This window comes from Castanea sativa, chromosome 9, assembly GCF_040712315.1.
Source record: "Castanea sativa cultivar Marrone di Chiusa Pesio chromosome 9, ASM4071231v1".
Classification (NCBI taxonomy): Eukaryota; Viridiplantae; Streptophyta; class Magnoliopsida; order Fagales; family Fagaceae; genus Castanea; species Castanea sativa.
In genome coordinates, this window is record NC_134021.1 from 9,965,700 (window position 1) to 9,985,678 (window position 19,979).

General features: G+C 39.3%; 1 protein-coding gene across 1 annotated transcript; it reads right to left on the reverse strand.

Moving 5' to 3' along the window:
• Positions 1-1,178: 1,178 nt before the first annotated feature.
• Positions 1,179-5,905, reverse strand: LOC142611417 (subtilisin-like protease SBT4.15). Its single transcript, XM_075783536.1, has 11 exons — positions 5,822-5,905; positions 5,328-5,416; positions 5,137-5,234; positions 4,905-5,051; positions 4,683-4,779; positions 3,752-4,262; positions 3,226-3,323; positions 2,885-3,106; positions 2,672-2,780; positions 2,098-2,311; positions 1,179-1,784 (listed from the first exon to the last, which is right to left on the reverse strand). The coding sequence occupies exons 1-11, from the start codon at positions 5,903-5,905 to the stop codon at positions 1,237-1,239; spliced, it is 2,217 nt and encodes a 738-aa protein (XP_075639651.1). The 3' UTR covers positions 1,179-1,236.
• Positions 5,906-19,979: the final 14,074 nt, after the last annotated feature.

Here is a 19,979-nt window from a genome sequence, read left to right on the forward strand (position 1 = left end):
TCTTTTCTCTCGATCTCTTTTTCTCCTTTCTCTGTGTAGCAATCTTTCTTTCTTTTTTTCATTTTTTTTTAAGCGGTTCGTTTCCTTTTATACCTAGAGGACTCTCAAACAGTGTTTTAACGTAGTGAAACGTTATAATTTATCGATTTTAAACGGTGTTGTAGCGTTACCAAACAATGTAATTTATCGTTTTTTAACTTAAACGTGACTAAATTTTAGATAGGCTTTTTTTTTTCATGGCAGCACCTCCTTAATTGCAAGAAAAGGCTTCTGCTATTATATATATATATATATATATAGACACACACACACACACATATTGATTATATGGCATTATGAGAGGATATATTGGAAAATGACAACTCATTTTAGGTTCTCAATTAACTTCAAACCAAGGACAAAACCACCTTTGGACTAGGGGGCAATGGCCGCCCCTAGATTTTAAAAAAAATATTATATATATATATATGTGTGTGTATTAATTTTAGCAATTTTGTTCTATAAAATTACATTTTGTTTCCCTTTAACAATATCATTGATTCTTTTAAGAGTAATTTTATACTCACAAACTTTATTATAACATTTTTACAAACTATTTTGGTAGCAAATTTTTATTGATTCGCATATAGACACACTACTTACATCATTTTTTTACTTACTAATAACCACTTATCACATCAGTAATTAAAAAAAAAAAAAAAAAACCTTGTAGTTCTAGCATTTTCCTCATTTTAGTGATCATAAAAAAATTTATAGATTTAAAATCTAAAACAAAATATACAAGCCAAAAGAAAAAAAGCTCAACAACAAAAATTACCGATAAAACTAAAAAAAAGTTCAATTAACTAATTTTATCCAAAATAAATAACCCTGCCCTTTAAATATTTTGAAACAAAAATAATTTTGTTCTTACCCTCAAAAAAAAAAAATTCTCAACAGCTAAGTAGCAAAATTAGAAGTTGAAACCACTACAGCTAATAGTAAAACTGCCTCCCTAAGTCAAAGGTCTGGCTCCGTCCTGCTTCAAACACATGACTACATTGACATTGAATTGTGAGCTATATTTAGTTGTCCTTAAATAAGATAACACTTTGATATTATTCCGACTCCTGGAAGCATTTTTGTAGTTTATATTAAATATTGAATTGCATTGCAAAGAATGAAAGAATTGGAAAACTAAACTTGCAACTGGTTAATAAATGAAGACATTGCCACATTGGCTAGAAATAAACAGACCTAATCAGCTAATGGCCTCAGGATAACGATATGGCTCTTGACATTGTGTTTAGAGTCACTCCACTCTAGCAAAGCCGAGAGTAGCTTACTCCCAGTTGGCTCTAAACTGCCTTGCACCTCAACCGTGAAAGACTGGTTCTCATTCAACTTGCTGAACTTCAAAGTTTCTGGGATAACTTTCACAAGTAGACCCCTTGGTGATGTCACCTTCGACGTGTACACCGACGTGGCATATCCTACGTTAGTCACGGTCCGGTAGAAGGTGGCTGAGATACTTGTACTGTTACTGTCGAGCTGGGTATGCAAAGTTGGGTAGTTAAGGCCATCAGTGCCTTGTGCTGGCTTGAATTTGGTGCAATCAATTTTGTCTAAGCCCCCTACAATTAGGTCAATTATTGTGTTGTTGTACCCTTCGTTGCATAGGAAACTGATATAGGAGCTCATGGAAATGTCATAGATGAGTCCAGGGTTCACTGCCTGTGTTGGGTTTATTTGTCCTGATCCGGAACCCAGCTCGGCGTCTGTGTCTATGCTTTTCATAGGAGTGGCTAAACCAAGGAGTAGAATAGCAATAATTTTGTCAATAGTTTTCAATGAATACTCTTTCAACAGCATACGCTGAGTAAAGATAGTAGAGACGACATTTCAAATCCTGTTCTTTTCTTTTTAAACGGACACCTAATCAATATAAGAAGCAACAAATTTTGGTTCACTGCAAACTCGATTAATGATTAATTTACTGGTTATAGTTTGAAGGAAAACCGAAGGAGCCTAGGCCTAAAGATAGACATGGACAGTCCAAATATATCGACTACAAAATTAGGGGTAAACTTCACTATGTGTAAGTTTAGGAGGTCTCACCAGTAGTCATGAGAGCAGACTTGACTGCAGCAGGTGACCAGTCAGGATGGAAGGACTTGACATAAACAGCAGCTGCTGATGCATGAGGGCAAGCCATAGATGTTCCTGATATTATGTTGAATACTGTGTGCCGATCATCATTCGGATACCCTGTTGTTGTTGCTAGTGTTGAATAAGCAGCTAATATGTCTACTCCTGGTGCTGAAATATCAGGCTGTCCATTGACCATTAATTCAATAAAAATGGGTTTAGCACTGCACTCAATTTCGTTGGTACCATTCAATCAAATCCAATTCAACTATTTATTTGTTCAGCGATTTTTACTAACGGATACTGTTAAAGCATCTATTAATAAACAGTTTTAGGAAAATATTTATAGGAAAATGAAAAGATAACTAATTTTTTTGAAAGTTTTTTCAATTTCTCATAAAAAAATTTTTCTAAAATGGATGATTAATGGTTGACTTAGAGCATCCAGGACTCTCATACAATTTGAATGAGTGAATTTTCAAGTTCAACCAACTCATTCTAAAAATATCAAGCAGATGAGTAAAAGTCTTGAGAGAGGTTTTACCTTAAGGATGTTGAGATTGATTTTTTGAGGACCTCTGGATGAGAAAGAAGCCACAAAGGGAGCACTAACATTAATAGTAGTTGTCTTTTGTATTACAGCCTGAGGGTTCCTGCAGTTTTCATCCCAAGATAGAACTCAAGAGGTCAATACTAAAACTATAGGTATTAACACTAGGTTGCTAAATAGATTAACCAAAACAAATTAGTAACATACTTGGTGGAATTAATATACTGCTCAATCAATTTGCTGTCCCTGGGGAAAGTAGAGGTCCCAGGGATGACAGTGGAGTAGGCTATATCTGTTTCTACTTCAAGCGCCATAATTGTTCCCGCGCCACCTAAATCTTTGATGGTGGAATCCTGGCCGGCGCTTCCCAGGCAGTACACTATCTTTCCCACCACCTTATTCTTGTCTAGTGTATCGAAATCACAAGCACTGTAATAATTTTTAATCTCAAATTGATTAGAACTTATTGATTAACGTAGGGAGAACCACTCAAGAAAGTATGCGACTTAACACATTTCTCAGTACCAAAATAAGCTAAAGTCTCATACCTGGCATTCCCATATTTCTCACTAACATTAGCCGCAAGGGCTCCACTTGTTAGTGGGTACATCATTTTTTGTGGTGAAAATGTATTGATTGAAATTCCCTACCAATCAATAAAGAGAATTAGCATGAAAGAGCTAGTATGAAACCTTGAGGAATAATGGTTAAATACATAAATGATTAAATTCACCAATCTCAAAAAAAAAAAAAAAAAAAAAAAAAAAAAAAAAAAAGGGGTGTGCCCTGAGACTCTGTTTTTGGTTTAGTTGCTGCAATGAATCTCTTTTTTACCAAAAAAAAAAAATTGGGACAAGTAACTATCTTATTATTAGAGCATGTGGTCTAAGTTCAAACTCAATATTTATTAATTATCACCCTGTTAAGACACCAATTATTTTTTCGGTACTAGTGGGATTTAAACCTAGTAAGTCGCTTATTTAAGGATAAGATATCTTATCAATTGAATTTATTGGAATTCATACTCAAAGTGTGGTCATTGTTCACCATAACAGACAATTGGTAGAAACTTACAGAAAAGTACTTGCCATTACCCAGAGTAGCCACAGTCCTAAACTGCCTATCAATGCCAGAAGCAGCCACGGTCATTATCCATGGAGCAACATTCTCCACTGTTGAAGCAGCAGGCCCACCATTCCCAGCAGAGCAGGAAGTCAGAATCCCCTTCTTCATTGCATGAAAAGATCCAATGGCAATAGAGTCTTCAAAAAAGGACCTGGATGGACCACCCATGGAGGCTGATATCAAGTCCACCCCATCAGCAATGGCTTCATCAAACGCAGCCAAAACGTCTGAGTCACTACAACCACTATCCCAGCACACCTTGTACATGGCAATACGCGCCGATGGCACGCCACCACGTGCGGTGCCTGTGCCTAGACCATAGAGGCTTGCATCCTTGACAAATACACCGGCTGCAGTGGATGAAGTATGAGTGCCATGACCGGTGTCATCAACCGGACTTGGAGTATCTCCATAAGAATAATCTTGGTCCAGCTTGAAGTATTTTGCACCTACCACCTTTCTGTCCATGTTACAAAAACAACACAGAAAATATATACATTACACATTGTATAAAAGCAACGGTAGATTTTTTTTTTTTTTTTTTCACAACTTGTTAATTAAATTGGTAAGTTATAATTAGATCAAAACCACTTTTACATGGATTTACCATTGACACCATATAATTAAGCATCAACCAAGAGTACCATTTTAGCAATTGTGAAATATATTGTATATTAATTATATAAAGAGTTTCACAAAATTCCTCGAGAAATTAATTTGAAATTTAAATGATCATATATCCTCAACCGTATGTACATATATGTGCACATTGCATGCATAATGCATAATCATGTCATACGTTAGATTTTAATTTAAAAATAAACATTTTGAAATTTTTACATGTATCAACCAGAATAACCAAGAAAAAAGAAAGTACTACCTGTTGCAGCCAGTGAAGTTTACACATTTGCCTTTCCATTTAATTGGGACAGGTCCATAGCCTGTGTCATTAAAACTAGGAGCTTCGGCCCAAATTCCTATAAATAAATGAAAAGCAAAAAAAGGTTCAGGTTTCTTGGATACACTTTAATTAGATTTGTAATTTTTAATGTGAATTATGTAACAAATCCATTTCAAATGGGGCAGGGAAAAAAAAACCAACCTGTATCCAAGAGGCCAACAACAATATCGCTCTCTCTTTTAGCGTTTGCTTGACTCAGTGTTTCAGACATTCCTAAGAAATCCCATGTTCTCGTTGTGTGAAGTTTGCGCACTGTGTTTGGAAAAACTGATACAACCCTCTTATCAGCTGCAAGTCAATGCAAGGGTTATATATAATACCAGAGGAAATAGTATCATCAATTTTGAGAGTAGAAATTTATTATTGTGCATACCTGATACGCTCTGTACTTCATGGGGCAAGAGCCTGGCTACAAACCCATTGAAGCTCTTTCTGTAGGTATATATTTTAGATTCTCTAGCAGTTTCCTCTCTGCAAAAAAATGAATGTTTGGTGTCACTGAAAACAATTTACAGTATTGAAATAACAAAAATTATTGTTGGATGGAAGGTTTTGGAGTAGTACTCTCCAATTGCCGTCAAAAGCAGGTTGTGGTGGTCGACCATCGCAGAAGTTCCAGCACCTTGCAGTGCTCCCATGTAGACAATGTATTCCTTTCATTCAAACAAATGAATATAAATCCATGTCAGTTCATCAAAGTATAGTTTTTTTGGGACATTAATTACCATTAATAAAGTTCAAAATCAACGTTTAGAAAAACTAGCTAATGAGTAGTCAAATTGATGTGATTCTCGACCCAAAAAATAACAAGAGGGATAAAAGCTCAAGGCTCCAGGCTCTAGCTACTGTCAAGTAAGTCAACCAATCATTGATGCATGGAGCACATGTCAAATGACATGTTATAATTCAAGTAATATCATTTTTACATGAATTTACCATTAGCATCAGTTTATTATGCACCAGTCATAATAAACTATCTCAAAGTCGTGAAAAGTTTTATGTTCGTGTACTTATAGGCGATGCATGCACTATAGAACTCAAACCTCCCACGTATGTACCTTTCTTTCATTGTCATTTGATCCATGGACCAACGTTGTTTCAAGACACAGACAGAGAACAAGCACAAGTAGACTTCGGAACATCTTTGATGTCTTAATTAGTTCTCTCAACGGTGAAAGAAATGGGTGTTTTTCTGTAGATCGATTGGGAAGATGGAACTTATAATATTAATTGTCAGTGCTCCTTTGATGATAGATGCTACGTAAATATTCTGTCTCTCAACGAAAAGCACGCATGCGGTGGAATGAAGTTTTGAGAATATGGTGGCTTAAATTTAGGATCGCCAGTCAGTGATCGCCAGCTAAATACACTCCATGTGTGCGTGAAGCAGATGAGAAATGAACTAATTCAATCAGAGACGTGTTCACCAAAGCCGTGTTTAAGTGCCCATATAAGGTATTTAGTCCGGATCTGCTACCTAGCTAGTCTGTCCTAATATTATACATCAAAGGGTTTGAACTAAATATTTGGCATATATAATTATACATAATATTGCAAAGTGACAATAATACATCTTTTTTTTTTCTTCTTATATTAGGGCAGTAGCATTCCAGTATATTCTCCTATTGGTAGGAACTCACTTTCTTTTTCTTTTCTTTTTTTTTCTATTTTACATACTTTTTTTGTATATAATTTCTATTTTACACACTTACTATTTAAAACACTCAATGATAAATTATCTATTTTACAATACATTTTCTTAAAATATCAGTTTTCTTAATTTTTTTATTATTATTTATATTTCTTGACCCATAACAACTATCATCCACTTTTTTCCATCACCCTTGAGATACATAAAAAAAAGAGTATAGAATTAAATGAAAATGAATAGTGCAAGTGTAAATTTACACAATTAATATAACAACCATATATTTTTACATAACTTTTCATAGTCTGATGTGGGTGAATTTTGGCGAATGTAATTATACATAATGTTGCAAAGTGAAAGTAATTCATCTTCTTCTTTTTTTCCTCATATTTGGGTAGGAGCATTTGAGTATATTCATCTATTTGTGTAGGAACTCACTTTTTTATTTTACATACTTACTATTCAAAACACTCAATACCAAATTATCTATTTTATATTATATTTTATTAATTAAAATATCAATTTTTTTTAATTGTTTCTATTTCTTTACACACAACTATCATATACTCCTTTCCTTCAACCTTGAGATACATTAAAAAAAAAAAATTTAAAAAAGAGTAAAAAATTAAATGCAAAATGAATAGTACAAGTGTAAGTTTATACTATTACTATAACAACCATATATTTTTACATAACTTTGCATGGTCTGATGTTGATAAATTTTAAGTTTAATTGGCTAAAATGTGATACTTTTTCTTTCCATTGAAAAAACTCAGCATACCGCTCAATTACAACAATTATACTACAAGGTTCTTGATATTACTATGTTCTATAATCCCAGCCAGTGTGCCACATATGACATTTGACAACCATGGGCGACTTTATGTGTTGGTGAGGGGGTCACGTGACCACTCTCTCTTGAAAAAAATATATATATATCTTAAAAAAAATTGATTTTAAATTAATATGGGGTTTTGACCTTCTAGAAAAAAATCTTGACCATTCTAGAAAAAAAATCTTGACAAACCTTAATAAAAATATGAGCCCATTAAAAGTAAAAATTGACCGTGTCCAAAATTTTGGTATGTTGAAAGTTAATTTTAGAAATTTGCATCAAAACAGCAATTTTAGATCAATAGTTCAATTGTCAAACTAAAATTTTATCAAATGTTTAATTGTGAATTTTAAAATTGTGATTTCAAAAAACATATTCTAAAATCACTATTTTAAAAAAAATAGACACTTTTTCAAATAGATAGTCTGTTAGTACTTAATTTAGTATATCTTTAGCTAAATTTTTTGGATTTATGTGATACATTTTGCATATACGCATGTGCACTAAATAATGCCTGAATGCTTATTGAACATGATTAGTGCAGTGGTTGAATGCCTAAGATGAGTATGTTAAATGACCTTACAGTTTATCCTTTATTCTTTTACTAGCATTATGGATGAACTTGTTATAAAAAAATTACTTAGCAAGTTGATACTTAACATTAAGTATTTACTAGATAAATCTTAACTATATAAACAATTACAATAAACCTTAATTGTAACTTAACTAGTTGCTTTGGGATATAATGTGTGACTAGACTAGACATTTTCTCATGTTGTGACAAATGTTAATAGAGTAAGGCGCCCTAATACTTGCACTTAGGGCTGTCCAAGGACCCACATCACCCGACCCACCCACAGCACCCGACCCAACCCGACCTGCCGCTGACCGAATCGATTGCTTCGGCAGTCAGCGACGGATTTTATTCTCCAAAAACTGAGATCGTCGGTTCGGGCATCGAATCTCCACCTCTCAAATTCGAGAAACCCGAACCGACCGACCCAATTGAATTTGCTGGCGAATCTGGGATTTTTTCCTATGAATCTGGGATTTTTTCGGGAAGATCTAGCTAAATCCGGCGAGATTTTGCTAGATCTAGCCAAGATCTTGCCTAAAATGGTTGAGATCTCACTAGATCTAAAGAGATCTTGCCGGATTTAAGCTGTTTTGCATTTTTTCTCGCCGAATTTTCGCCATTTTTCATCTTTTTTCGACGGAATTTCGCCGTTGTTCATCTTTTCTCGCCGGATTATTGTTGTTTTCCAGATCGTCAGTCTCGACCCGATCTGCCCGACATCCGTCGAAGCTCCGACCGGTCCGATCCAATTCTCCTCCCGGTTGGTGGCAGGGTACTGATGGCTCCACCCAAACTGTGGACAGCCCTACTTGCACTAATACAACAAAATATTTTGAAAAAACAACTGGTTAAGGTCAGGGAAAGCTGGTGAGACCTTTAAATACTTGCAACGAAGAAACAACAATAACGATAGTAATAACACGTCATGGAAACCCATGCATCAAAAAGCATGCCGCAACAGAAGGACCCATGCATACTATCATGTCAAAGAAACCCATTCATCAAATAGCATGGCTGTAACAAAAGGGCCCATGAATTCACCCACGCAGGATATAATAGAGCAATTACATTAAAGTGCTAGTTATAAGAAAAGATGAACAAATATACAAAGATTAGGGACTCATCTCATCTCTTCATGGTAAATTTCTATTATTTTTGGATTTTCAATAATTTATCATAGTATCAAAATAGAAAAACATGTTTGGATTAATGAAAAATGAGTTATATAACTCAGATTTTATAACCAAAAACTCAAAAAATGTGAGCCCTACCAAAAACCAAGTTGTTTGAATTGATTTTTGAGTTGCGTTTTCATAACTCAAAACTCAAAATTTTGAATTTGAGTTATGAAAACTGAAACAAAATTTGGATGTTTCCAAATTTTGAGTTTAGTGTTTCAATAGCACTATTGTAAATAACTCAGTTATAATGAGCTAGCGTCAATGTATTGTCAAATCAAACCAGTGTGTAACCGTCGAGAGCTAGATCTTTACTTTTTTCTTCTTCTTTTTTTCTCTTTTCAAGCAAGTTCTCTTCTTTGCTCTAACGATAGTTGTCAATATCGTACAATACGTATCATACAAAACGTATCATATGTAAAAGTTTCGTATCGTATTGACGTATCATAAGTTATCCTAAATCGTACGATACAGTGTACGTATCATATGAATCGTATAGTACAATACGTAGCCAAATACTTTAAAATGAGATTTTTTGTTACAATTTGTATTTTAATTTGAATCTAACAAGTTTTTAGACTTGTTTTTAACACAAAATTATTAGGTTACTTCATTTGAACTAAACAGTACACCTTTACGCTTCACTTTAATAATTACTGTAAGGACACAATTCAAATTCCCAAACCACGACTGGGAGGAAGATGGGCTTGAAAGGCCTTTCTTCACAATTAATTTGTAGAGGATGGGTTTGTAATTTAGATTTCAAGGATGGCTTAGACAATTACAAAAAGAACGGGCTTTGGGCCCAATGGAACAAAACAAAGAATCGTTTGCAAAGAGTAAGACTGAGAATTCCTCCTCGGACTGTTTCCGAGGATAGTTTCTAATAGTATTTCTCAAGTTTGGATACAAATATTGATTATCATACACTTTTTCTTTCTTAAAAAGCCTCCCCCTTCTTCGTATGCCTTCCCTCCTCTTTATACTCCTCATCTTCTCTTCATCATCTTCCACTTTATGGTTGCAACCCTCATTTTCGGATACTTGTCCCATCCATTCTTCCCTAAAGCCCGCTGGGATTTGGGACCAAGTTCCAAGCTCTATGCTCAGGTCCCATCCTTCCATCTATACTGTCAGCGTATCAATTACAGAGTCTTTAATATATGGGCGGTGGTAGCAGCTTTACTTTAGACATTCCACCGCTCTTTCTACTATCCTCCACGTATACTTTGTATCCTCGGCTTAACATTCCGAGGACAAATCTACTCCTCGGACGGTATGGGACACTTAAATACTCCACGATCATTTTGATGTTTTCGGATTTGGGTTTCTAGCCCAAAAGACCTCGTTGGGCCGTCCTTCATAAATTACTGGGCCCAATACCCCTACAATAGCCCCTCGAGATTCTTTATTTTTCTTTCACCTCGGGAGGAAAATAGGATCTCGACTTAAAAGACCTTTTTTACCCTGCAGAATCCTGGAATATTACTAACGGAAATAACTTCTGAATTACCCATCGCGTGTTCCCGATGCTTCGGTATGCGAAACGCCCCCGAATTTATTATTGGCGCTTCTATGTCCCCCACGTTTCATTGATATGACACATATCCAACGGTCGAGAGCGATTCCTGTGTTGAGGCGGGAATTCGCCCGCTTCAAAACACCTTTTGACATATAAATACTAATTTTCTTCAAAATTCTCCACACTACAGAAACCTCATAACGTACCTGCCACACTTTCCATCTCCCCGTACTCTCTCTTTCTATCAAGTACTCTGTCCGAGGTGACGTGCTTTCTTCTTTTTTAAAAGTAAGTTCTTCAATACTCTTTCCCCTCCTTATCAGCTTTTTGTTTCTTTTGTTTCTTTTCCTTCCCGTCTTTTCTTTTTCACTGTGTCTTTCATCCTCGGCGTAGTTAGTTTTCTTCACACCCCCCCCTTTTTTCAAAAAAAAGAATGGGTAGATTTGCGTCCCTGGTAGATTCAAACGAAAAAATAGAGCAGTTTAAGGTTAAGTACAAAATTCCCTCGGATGTATCCATTAGGTACTGTAACGAGGAAGAGTATTATACAAAAAGAAAAACGGGGGAAGTCGTAATCTCGATGATTGCGTTCATCGAAGGGGGAATGAAAATCCCCATGGGAACCGTGACTAGGGATTATCTTAGGGCTTTTAGATTAGCTCCCACCCAGTGCGCCCCAAATGTCTTTAGGATCCTAGGTTCCATAGATGCCTTAAATGAGAAGATGAACTTAGGGCTCACTCACCACGACGTGAACTGGGTTTACAACCTCCATTACCTAAGCAAAAAAGACGAGTATTACCTAAAATCTAGATACCCAGAAGTTAGGCTAATTCAATGTCTGCCTGAATCAAATAAGGGCCTAAAAAACGACTTCCTGATCATATCAGGAAATTGGCACGACGGCCTCCCCTGTCCGACAAGGGAAGGGACTCCAGGTGAAATTTCTTTTACATACTATTATCCTCTGTCTTTTTACTTATTCTTACCCTCTTTTACTTGGATAACTCTACAGATCCACACGCCGCGGATCGTCATCCCAATCTCGTTGACTTCGGACGGTTGGATAGGATCCTACAAGCTGAGGTTTTTGTGCACACTGACGGCCAACTCCGAGCAGCTCACCTGATCCTCGGCTACACTCCAATATCCAAAGCTTTTCAGGCGCCGAAGTGCGTGATCAAAGCCCACGATCCTCGTCTTCCTCAGATCAGTGTTGCTGTTGAAGGTTTCTTGCTACCGGAGGGGACTACCATTCCTCAAGGCACCTTGGTCACCCAACCAATCCAACCACCACAATTCGTTCCGGTTGGGATTCCCACAGTTCCTTTATCCACAAAATTAACCTTTGGTGAGGCCGCGTCTTCCCACTCCACTGTAAAGGAAGAAGAAGAAGAAATAGTTGAGGTATCAGATTCCGAGGACGAGTTTGAGGTTTTTAATCAACCCTACTCTCCTAAAGATTCAACTTCCATCCTCGGCACCTCTACCCATATCTCAAAGGCTACTACTGAAGATTTTGACAATATGGGCATTCAACGAAAGATTAAGCCCAGCCTAAAGGATGTCCTTGAGGGCACTGATAAGGCCCCTCGAGTCCAAGAACCACCAAAAGAGGTGCGCCCTCGGACTCAAGAAAAGGGTGCTGACAAAGGCCCTGAAGCTAGGCTTCCTCCTCCTCCCCCATCCTCCCAAACTCAACGCACCAACATAGCTGATCTCAAAAGAAAAAGGGATCAGCCGAAAGGAAAAGAAGTGGTGGAGGTAGGAAAGGGCTCTTTTTCCAAGGAGCCCGAGGTGGAAAAGGGTGGAAAGCAGGCCCGCACTATACAGACTAGGTCGGAAAGAAGAACTGACCAACAGGTGGCCGTGCGCGCCCCTGTATGGCTCCCTGACATGTCTATGGACGACGAGGTCATTACCGTGGATGCGTCCATTAGAAATTCCGATGAAGGGACAGCTGCATGCGTCGCGGATGCATTGGAGCAGGCGCTGTTACTCCCCGAGGATATGGTTGAGCTGAGAAAGAAAAGGGACCATACCGTCTTCATGACTTTGAAGAAGGAGCTTGCAATGGTAAGTTTTCTTTCTCTAAAACCTTGGCTTTTGTTTTTATTTCCTATCTACATATGTCTAATTTTTATATGTTTTGTTCGTAGGCCGTTCAATCTGCCGATAGGGCAGAGGAGATTGCCATCAACTCCTACAAATCTCTGAGGGCCGAGGAAGCCAGGCGTGAAACCGCCCAAAAGATCTCGGACCTTCACAAGAAGAAACTGCAGGAGGTCACAGCAAAGTTGGCCAAGGCAGAGAGTGATAAGGCAGGCTTGGAGGCTGATCTAAAGACAACGACTAATCAAGCCGAGGATCAGCGCCTAAAGCTCCGTGAAGCCGACAACAACCTCTTAGCAGCACGAAGGCTCGTAGAGGATCTCAAGAAAGATCTGAACGAGTCTGAGAAGGCCAAAGAGGAAGCCATCAAGGGCAAAGAGGAAGCCATTGAGGAGAAGAAAAAGGCCGAGAAAGCAAAAGAAGAGGCCGAGATCTCAAGGGACCAAGCCGAACAAGACGGTTATGATATAGGCGTGAAGGAGGTCACCGAAACTTTCAAGGCTCAAGTTCCCGAGGTATGTAGGCATTACTGCCTCCAAGTGTGGAATGAGGCACTTTCCCAAGCTGGGGTTGATGCCTCTTCCACTCTTTGGAAAGCAGAGAGTGTCTACTATCCTCCCGCAATTCGCGCTTCTTCCATTCCTGAAGTTGCCCAAGAAGCTGCCCAGGGATCATCTGAGGATAAGGGGTGATTTGGTTGAGGATTCAACTCTTCCTGAAGATGCTCCTAAACAAGCCGATCCAGTACAAGAAAAGGCGCTTGAAGACGTACAGCCCTCAAGTGACCTTCGGGAATCTTCGAAGGATGAGTTGGGTGATCAAGCTAATCCAATACCCTTGATAGATGATCCCAAAGGCAAAGGAATTGCCGTTGAGTCCTCGGCCCAGCTTCCATCTCCTAAAGACCCCAAAGGCCCTCTGAAGATCAAGCTGAAACAATGAATGCCTGCTGCCTTCCTCCCCTTTTTTTTTTTTTTTTTTATCTCTAAGTGTAATTTCTAAATGTGATTGAAAAAGTACTTTATTTTGAATTTAATATAAGCACGAATGTTGTTTTACTTGTTTAGATGATTCTTACTTTTTGCTCTGTTTTGATCATATCATTCCATAAATATCATCTCTTGGTCTTTTGCCAAAGTTATTAGCAACAACTTGAATTGAAATTGATACTCCAGGAAGTTTTAATTATGCCGGGAATTGCATTAAGTGATACATTTTAAGTATCTGATGTTTTTGACAAAAAAGAAAGGAAGTGTTAATTTTTCCCAAGTAAATGATCCGAGGATCCAGGCATACCAAGCTTCAGCTTGGTACTTAGATAAATAAATTCAAAATGTTAATTTTCCCAAAGTAGATGATCCGAGGACCAGACGTAACTTAGGTTCTGTTTAACACTTAGTAAAGAGTATCAATTTAGACGAGTAAATTTAAAATGTTAATTTTTCCAAAGTAGATGATCCGAGGACCAGACGTAACTTAGGTTTTGTTTAACACTTAGTAAAGAGTATCAATTTAGACGAGGTATGTGGTCCGAGGATCCAAGCATACCAAGTTTCAGCTTGATACTTAGACGAATAAATTTAAAATGTTAATTTTCCCAAAGTAGATGATCCGAGGATCCAGGCATACCAAGCTTCAGCTTGGTACTTAGATAAATAAATTCGAAATGTTAATTTTCCCAAAGTAGATGATCCAAGGACCAGACGTAACTTAGGTTCTGTTTAACACTTAGTAAAGAGTATCAATTTAGACGAGTAAATTTAAAATGTTAATTTTCCCAAAGTAGATGATCCGAGGACCAAACGCAACTTAGGTTCTGTTTAACACTTAGTAAAGAGTATCAATTTAGACGAGGTATGTGGTCCGAGGATCCAGACATACCAAGTTTCAGCTTGATACTTAGACGAATAAATTTAAAATGTTAATTTTCCCAAAGTAGATGATCCGAGGACCAGACGTAACTTAGGTTCTGTTTAACACTTAGTAAAGAGTATCAATTTAGACGAGGTATGTGGTCCGAGGATCCAGGCATACCAAGTTTCAGCTTGATAGTTAGACGAATAAATTTAAAATGTTAATTTTCCCAAAGTAGATGATCCGAGGACCAGACGTAACTTAGGTTCTGTTTATCACTTAGTAAAGACTATCAATTTAGACGAGGTATGTGGTCCAAGGATCCAGGCATACCAAGTTTCAGCTTGATAGTTAGACGAATAAATTTAAAATGTTAATTTTCCCAAAGTAGATGATCCGAGGACCAGACGTAACTTAGGTTCTGTTTAACACTTAGTAAAGACTATCAATTTAGACGAGGTATGTGGTCCGAGGATCCAGGCATACCAAGTTTCAGCTTGATACTTAGACGAATAAATTTAAAATGTTAATTTTCCCAAAGTAGATGATCCGAGGACCAGACGTAACTTAGGTTCTGTTTAACATTTAGTAAAGAGTATCAATTTAGACGAGGTATGTGGTCCGAGGATCCAGGCATACCAAGTTTCAGCTTGATACTTAGACGAACGAAGATTATGAATATAATGTAGTTTACAACAAAAAACGGCCGAAGTGCCTTTTATTTAATAATAGTACCTTCGTAGATTATTTACATTCCAGGGACGTTGTACAACACGTTCGTCCAAATCTTCCAGATTGTAGGCCCCTATTGCTGTGACCGAAGTAATACGATAAGGTCCTTCCCAGTTGGGCCCCAATTTTCCCCACGCAGGATTCTTCGTCGTACCCAAAACTTTCCTTAACACTAAGTCACCAGGTCCAAGAGGTCGAAGTTTCACATGAGAATCATATCCCTGCTTGAGCTTATGTTGATAATAAGCTAGTTGAACCATGTCGTTTTCTCGTCGTTCCTCAACTAAGTCTAAGTTTCTCATTAATAGATCATCATTGCTATCTGAAATGAAAGAGCTTTTCTTCAGGGTTGGGAACCCAGTTTCTAATGGTATTACTGCCTCGGCTCCATAAGTCATGGCGAAAGGTGTTTCACCTGTGGATCTTCATGGTGTAGTTCGATACGTCCACAAGACATGTGGCAGTTCTTCCACCCACTTCCCCTTGGCGTCACCCAACCTCTTTTTGAGTCCGCTCACTATTACTTTGTTGACAGCCTCGGCCTGCCCATTTCCTTGGGGATAAGCCGGAGTGGAATATCTGTTCGTAATGTCCAGATCACAGCAATATTTCCGAAAGGCTTTGCTATCAAATTGTAAACCGTTATCTGAAATGAGAGTATGAGGGATGCCGAACCTGGTAACGATATTCTTCCATACAAACTTTTTTGCTTCCATATCTCTGATATTTGATAATGGCTCAGCTTCAACCCATTTGGTGAAATAATCTGTTCCCACGAGAAGCCACCGCTTGTTTACTGTTGCTTTGGGGAAGGGTCCAACAATGTCCAAGCCCCATTGAGCAAAAGGCCATGGGCTAGATAGAGGATTCAGGACTCCCCCTGGTTGATGTATATTTGGAGCGAACCTTTGACATTGGTCGCACTTCTTTGCATAATCTTGCGCTTCTCTCTGCATATTTGGCCACCAATAGCCCTGAGTGATGGCTCTGTGAGCCAAAGACCTTCCCCCTGTGTGACTTCCACAAATCCCTTCGTGTAACTCTTCCAAAAGTAGCTTCGTTGCCTCGGGGTGTATACATAACAAATATGGTCCGGAAAAGGAACGTTTGTACAATTTCTGGTCCTCGGATAACCAAAAACGAGTGGCTTTCCTGCGAACTTTATCTGCTTCAGTCTTTTCTCCAGGCAGGATGTCGTTTCTGAGAAATGTTACTATTTGATCCATCCAACTAGGCCCAGTCCTAATTTGGAGAATTTGAGTGGAGTTACCGTCCGTCCCAGTGGGTTTCAACAGATCTTTAACAAGGATAATTCGTGGTAGACTTTGTGCCGAGGACGTTGCGAGCGTGGCTAATGAGTCGGCATGGGTATTGCCACATCTGGATACATGCAATAGTAAAAAAGACTCAAATTTAGATTGCATATACCTGACCTGGGTTAGGTACTCTCGCATTCTGGAATCCCTTGCTTCTAGCTTCCCTTCTACTTGGCCTACCACCAATAGTGAATCCGAGAACATTTGCACCGTCTTTCCTCCCATTTTATGAACCATGTTCATCCCTGCGAGGACGGCCTCATACTCTGCTTCGTTGTTGGTGGCCGAGAACCCTAATCTCAAAGATTTCTCAAAAGTAATTCCCTCTGGGGATATCAAAACTAGTCCTATACCCGACCCCCTCTGATTTGCTGCTCCATCAACATGGACTTTCCATAATGGAGGCCCTTCACACGAAACCATGCCTACTGATTTTTTACCCATGCCTTCTTGATAGTCTTCTAACGAAGGCTCAGCAAATTCCGCCACAAGGTCCGCGATGACCTGTCCCTTTATAGAGGTGCGAGGCATATACTTGATATCGAAAGCTCCTAGGACAGTTCCCCATTTGGCAATTCTTCCCATATAATCTGCACTTCGCAGAATAGATTTAAGAGGGAGTTGCGTAAGAACAACAACTGTATGAGACTGGAAGTAATGGGGAAGTCTTCGTGTAGCATGTACCACCGCCAAGATAGCTTTCTCCAGTGGTAAATAACTCAGCTCGGCCTCGTGTAGAGATTTACTTACATAATAAACCGGTCTCTGGATGTTATTGTCATCTCGGATAAGAACCAAACTAACTGCATGGTTGGCCACCGCAATATATGCAAACAGAATTTCATCCACTTCTGGTCGAGACATAACTGGTGGTCGCGAGAGATATTCTTTTAGCTGTTGGAAAGCCACTACGCACTCCTCGGTCCATTCAAAACCTTTCCATTTATTTAATAATTGAAAGAAAGGTCTGCATCTGTCCGCGGACCGGGATATAAATCGGTTGAGAGCAGCAGTCATACCTGTTAGTCTTTGCACTTCTTTAGGATTCTGAGGTGGGTGTAGGCTGTTTATTGCCTTAACCTGAGCAGGATTCACTTCAATTCCCCGGTGAGTCACCATATATCCTAAAAACTTGCCCGATCCTACACCGAAAGAGCATTTAGAGGCATTGAGCCGCAATTTATATTCTCTCAGCTTCTGAAAAGTGTTGCTCAGATCTTCCAGATGTGCAGAAACTTCTTTACTCTTTACCACCATGTCATCCACGTAAACCTCAATAGTTTTCCCTAGCTGGGCCTCAAACATTCTCGTCATCATCCTTTGGTAGGTAGCTCCTGCGTTTTTCAAACCAAAGGGCATTACCTTATAGTGATAATTCCCTGTCGGAGTGACGAATGCAGTCTTCTCCTGGTCCTCAACGGCTAAAGGTATCTGGTGGTAACCTTGGAAAGCATCAAGAAAACTCATCCGAGGATGTCCAACAGTAGCGTCAACCAATTGATCAATCCGAGGCATCAGGAATGAGTCCTTTGGGCAAGCTTTGTTTAAATCTGTGAAGTCTACACAAACTCTCCACTTCCCATTCTTCTTTTTCACCACCACCGTATGGGCTAACCATTCAGGATAAAACACTTCTTTGATAGCCCCTGCCTCTTTGAGTTTGAGCACTTCTTCTTTTACGGCCTCAGAATGTTCTTTGGAGGACCTCCGAGGTGGTTGCCTCCTCGGCACTACAGTTGGATTGACCTTTAAATGATGACATATGAAGTTCGGATCAACTCCAGGGGCCTCATACGCGTTCCAAGCAAATACATCCATATTTTTCTTTAAAAGTAAAATCAGCTCTGTCTTCTCTTCCTGTGGCATTTGAACTCCAACCTGGAAGAACTTCTCAGGATCATTGTCTATGAGAATTTTCTCCAATTCTTCACATACCGCCTCATCTACCTCGGCTGTGTGAAGAGACTTTGATTGCTATGTCTCTCCGTTAGCCGAGGCCGAGGAGTCTGGTTCTAGTCGACGCAGAATTGCAGCCGTGACACACTGTCGAGCCACAGCTTGACTCCCAAGTAGCTCCACCACCTGTTCTCCAGAATGAAATTTGACTTTGACATGCAAGGTTGAGGAAACAGCCCCTAACGCATGCAGCCAAGGTCTTGCCACAATAGCTGTATAGGGAGAATAAGCATCGACCACGATGAAATCTACGTCTACCACCTCCGGACCTGATTGCACCGGCAGTCTAATTTGTCCCTTTGGAATGACAGCTCTCCCCTCGAAGCTTATCAAGGGTGAGTCATATGGCATAAGATCTTCAACTCTTAACTTCAAGCCTCTAAATAGGTCAGGGTACATGATATCTGCGCCACTGCCTTGATCAACCATTACCCTCTTTACATCATAGTTCCCTATTCTAAGGGTTACCACTAAGGCATCATCATGAGGCTGGATGGTCCCCATCTTGTCCTCTTCAAAGAAACTTAGGACTGGTAGGATACTTGCTTTAATCCTCTTCGGCTGATCCCGTGACTCTTCGGCCAATGTTCGGGCCACTGACATTACCCTGAAAGGAGCTGAGCCAGTCCTACCAGGTGCTGCAAAAATGACATTGATAGTACCTAGAGGAGGTCTGGATGAAGGACCGTCGTGGTTTGCCACTCCTGATTGGTTTCCTCGCCCGTTGGGTTGGTACGAAGCGCTTCAGCTTTCCCTCTTTAACCAATTGTTCCAGATGATTCCACAAAGTGCGACAGTCCTCGGTGGTATGACCTCTCTCCTGGTGATAATGGCAGTGGAGATTTTGGTTGCGTCTCAAAGGGTCCCCTGCCATTTTATTTGGCCATTTGAAAAAAGGCTCATGCCTTATTTTCTCCAACAGCTGCTGCACCGGCTCCCTGAAGACGGTGTTGACCACTTGTGGGGGCATGTGACCAGCCTGCCTGGAAAAATCCCTCGCAGGCCTATTGTTGTTGTATCGGTCCGACCTGAAATCCCTCCTTTCTTGTGGGATAACCTTCGCCTTGCCTTTTCCCTGCTGCTGATCTTCCTCAACCCTTTTGTACTCGTCGATGCGATCCATCAGTCGACGTACGCTTCTGACAGGTTTCTTCGTTAAGGATTTCCTCAAGTCATGCTCCGTTGGTAGGCCGACCTTGAAGGTCCTTATTGCTACATCGTCAAAGTCTCCGTCAATTTCGTTGAACATTTCCCAATACCGGTCCGAATATGTTTTCAGGGTTTCCCCTTCCCTCATGGCCATGGATAGTAAAGAATCCAATGGACGAGGAACTCTACTGCACGTGATAAATCGAGAACCAAATGCCCTAGTAAGCTCTTTGAAAGAATCAATGGAGCCTGCCCTTAAGCCGTCAAACCATCTCATGGCTACGGGCCCTAAGCTGGAAGGAAAAATCTTGCATAACAAAGTTTCATTCCTGGAATG

Excerpts from the sequence above, each read along its gene's own strand:
- LOC142611417 (XM_075783536.1), bottom strand. The coding sequence starts at position 5,905 with ATGTTCCGAAGTCTACTTGTGCTTGTTCTCTGTCTGTGTCTTGAAACA. Across the intron at positions 5,235-5,327 it reads CTTTTGACGGCAATTGGAGA|AGAGGAAACTGCTAGAGAAT; the intron begins GTACTACTCCAA and ends ATTTTTTTGCAG. Across the intron at positions 2,312-2,671 it reads TCAATCTCAACATCCTTAAG|CCTGATATTTCAGCACCAGG; the intron begins GTAAAACCTCTC and ends GTCAATGGACAG.